Source organism: Pteropus vampyrus, unplaced genomic scaffold (genome assembly GCF_000151845.1).
Source record: "Pteropus vampyrus isolate Shadow unplaced genomic scaffold, Pvam_2.0 Scaffold30, whole genome shotgun sequence".
Taxonomy (NCBI): domain Eukaryota; kingdom Metazoa; phylum Chordata; class Mammalia; order Chiroptera; family Pteropodidae; genus Pteropus; species Pteropus vampyrus.
In genome coordinates this window covers 11,095-14,534 of record NW_011888811.1, presented here as the reverse complement: position 1 = coordinate 14,534, position 3,440 = coordinate 11,095, and the positions used below count along the sequence as shown (strand labels likewise).

The 3,440-nt window shown below is 51.4% G+C and overlaps 1 protein-coding gene across 1 annotated transcript in view; it reads left to right on the top strand.

Annotated features, from left to right (window-relative positions):
* The window catches only part of DOCK2 (dedicator of cytokinesis 2), a 370,198-nt gene extending 369,684 nt beyond the window's left edge, over positions 1-514 (top strand). Inside the window, exon 50 of the mRNA XM_023528646.1 lies at positions 449-514. Within this exon, the coding sequence (XP_023384414.1) occupies positions 449-514 (66 nt within the window). The remainder of the gene's footprint in view (positions 1-448) is intronic.
* Positions 515-3,440: the final 2,926 nt, after the last annotated feature.

The window sequence follows — 3,440 nt, the reverse complement described above, 5'->3', positions numbered from 1 at the left end:
AGCCTTTTAAATATTCTTTTATTTTATTTTTGTTTAACAGTTTCATACTTCACATTTTTTCATACAACTAGTTTTTTCCTAGCTGATCATCTCCAAAGTGTTGCTGTTTCTTACTGACAATAAAAAAAAGTGGTTCTGTGGTTCGAGCTAGCCTTGTGTAATTCTGAAGTCACTGGAATCCCTGAGTCCCACGACCGGGCAGGTGGCCCCCAGAGACCGTCAGGGAGGTGGGAAGGCCCAGCCCGGCGGTGTTGGTGAGGGCCTGGCTCCAGCCAGTCTCAATGCCAGACCTGCCCACCTGGCTCACACCGCCCCTCCAGAATCTCCTCCATGGCGCCTGCTCCTTAGGGGCTGAATGCTGGAGTGTACAGAAGCCGAGAAAGTCCTCTAGAATCTTCCTCGCGTGATCTGCATGGTGGATCGCTTCATACACCTGTCTCCCCTCCAGAAAGAAATGGCAGAACCACCCAACCAAATGCTTGAGTCAGGAAAAGAGAAGGCTGAGGTCCAGTGAATGATGGCCTAGTCTTTGGATTCATCACCAGGTCAGAAGTGGTGGCTTTTCTTGGAAGAATCCCCAGGCTCCTCCGGTGAGGCCCAGGGGAGGCGAAGACCTCTTCCTCGCAAGGCCCTGAGGGTGGGGACCGAGGCCCCCCTCCCGGGCCAGCAGGGGGCTGTGCAGGGAAGGGGTCTTGGAGAAGGCCGAGGACTCCATTTGGGAAGGAATCGATTCTGGGTGAATTTGAAGTGCACAGCCATGTGGGGTTGGGGTTCAGCGCTGGAGCCACTGAGAGACCCCTGGGGGAGACACTCCCTTCTTAGAAGCTGCAGACTGTGAGGGATGAGAGACAATCATGACAATGGCTCCCATTTACCCGCCTCTAACGGTCACCAGCACCATGTTATCGACGTGACGGGAATTACCTTCCTAATCTTGATAGCAGCCCCAGGAGGTGGGTACGACTGCTGCCCAGATGAAGAAACTGAGGCACAGAGGCAGAAGGTGGCCCGGGCCACGCCCCTCACTAAGTGGAAAGGCTGCGATTCAAACCTGGGCAGCCAGGCAGAAGCTTGGCTTTTAACCAAGCTTCGTGCACAGGACATCCTGCGTCCCCATAGCCTTTGTGCACCCCAGCTTCTTCCTGGTGGCCCCCCTATCCCCTCACCAAGCCCCAGACCTGTTGCTGGTCCAGCTTCAATTTTCTCAACAGTCCTAAAAGTCCCGTTATGGTGTGGTTGGGGTTTGGGCTGCATCGTGGATTCCCAAAGGTGACGGGTCAGTGCCTGCAGGCTTGGAATCTGGCCGAATCACTTGTCAAAGGAGCAAGGACAGTGCCCGTGAGCAGAGGAGCATCCCCAAGAGGCTGAGCAGCTAGACGACCCCCGTCACGTGCCCGGGGCACCTCCACGGCTGGAGGTGTGGCCTCGGAGCTGTGTGTCCCTTACTGTGTCTGTCATTCCCGTTCCGCCCTTTTCCTCTCCGGGTTATAGGTCGGAGCAGCTTTTTCTTTCAGTCCAAACTAACAAAACTCCAATGTTTAATCGACCTTAAAATGTCTGCCCTTCCAGCTAGTAGTGGGAAAAATCTCAGCAAGGACAAGAAATTGTTCCCCCTCTCCCCACAACTGCAGAAAGTAGATCGATCCTGTGCCTTGAAACCGCAGATGTCATTTCTCTTGCAAAACACCCAGATTCGGAGACGGTTGCTACATCCTGGGAAAGTCTGCTTGAACCTCCAAGAGTTTCCTAACTCTGATCTCCTCACTCAACAGTATGTGGTAATAATATTTCCAAGTTCCGTTTTCTGAAAATTATCAGTATTTGTGAGTTTTTTATTAGGTCTGAAGGGACCTGGGGTATTCCCCCTTTTCTCATAGAAATGGAGCAAAAAGGGAAACTTGTGGGTTCTTATTTCAACAGAGTATGAGAGTTGAATCTTATTTTAATTAGGACTGTCATCAAATTGGTGGCTCACCTGGCACTTTGTCAGGAGCATTGCGGTGCTCCGGTTACAGGGCAATAACAATGCCAGTAGCAATGCAATAACGAACAATAATAATCTAGAAGGGGTCTTGGCCGAGGCCGAGGACTCCATTTGGGAAAGAATCGATTCTGGGTGAATTTGAAGTGCACAGCCATGTGGGGTTGGGGTTCAGCGCTGGAGCCACTGAGAGACCCCTGGGGGAGACACTCCCTTCTTAGAAGCTGCAGACTGTGAGGGATGAGAGACAATCATGACAATGGCTCCCATTTACCCGCCTCTAACGGTCACCAGCACCATGTTATCGACGTGACGGGAATTACCTTCCTAATCTTGATAGCAGCCCCAGGAGGTGGGTACGACTGCTGCCCAGATGAAGAAACTGAGGCACAGAGGCAGAAGGTGGCCCGGGCCACGCCCCTCACTAAGTGGAAAGGCTGCGATTCAAACCTGGGCAGCCAGGCGGAAGCTTGGCTTTTAACCAAGCTTCGTGCACAGGACATCCTGAGTCCCCATAGCCTTTGTGCACCCCAGCTTCTTCCTGGTGGCCCCCCTATCCCCTCACCAAGCCCCAGACCTGTTGCTGGTCCAGCTTCAATTTTCTCAACAGTCCTAAAAGTCCCGTTATGGTGTGGTTGGGGTTTGGGCTGCATCGTGGATTCCCAAAGGTGACGGGTCAGTGCCTGCAGGCTTGGAATCTGGCCGAATCACTTGTCAAAGGAGCAAGGACAGTGCCCGTGAGCAGAGGAGCATCCCCAAGAGGCTGAGCAGCTAGACGACCCCCGTCACGTGCCCGGGGCACCTCCACGGCTGGAGGTGTGGCCTCGGAGCTGTGTGTCCCTTACTGTATCTGTCATTCCCGTTCCGCCCTTTTCCTCTCCGGGTTATAGGTCGGAGCAGCTTTTCCTTTCAGTCCAAACTAACAAAACTCCAATGTTTAATCGACCTTAAAATGTCTGCCCTTCCAGCTAGTAGTGGGAAAAATCTCAGCAAGGACAAGAAATTGTTCCCCCTCTCCCCACAACTGCAGAAAGTAGATCGATCCTGTGCCTTGAAACCGCAGATGTCATTTCTCTTGCAAAACACCCAGATTCGGAGACGGTTGCTACATCCTGGGAAAGTCTGCTTGAACCTCCAAGAGTTTCCTAACTCTGATCTCCTCACTCAACAGTATGTGGTAATAATATTTCCAAGTTCCGTTTTCTGAAAATTATCAGTATTTGTGAGTTTTTTATTAGGTCTGAAGGGGCCTGGGGTATTCCCCCTTTTCTCACAGAAATGGAGCAAAAAGGGAAACTTGTGGGTTCTTATTTCAACAGAGTATGAGAGTTGAATCTTATTTTAATTAGGACTGTCATCAAATTGGTGGCTCACCTGGCACTTTGTCAGGAGCATTGCGGTGCTCCGGTTACAGGGCAATAACAATGCCAGTAGCAATGCAATAACGAACAATAATAAT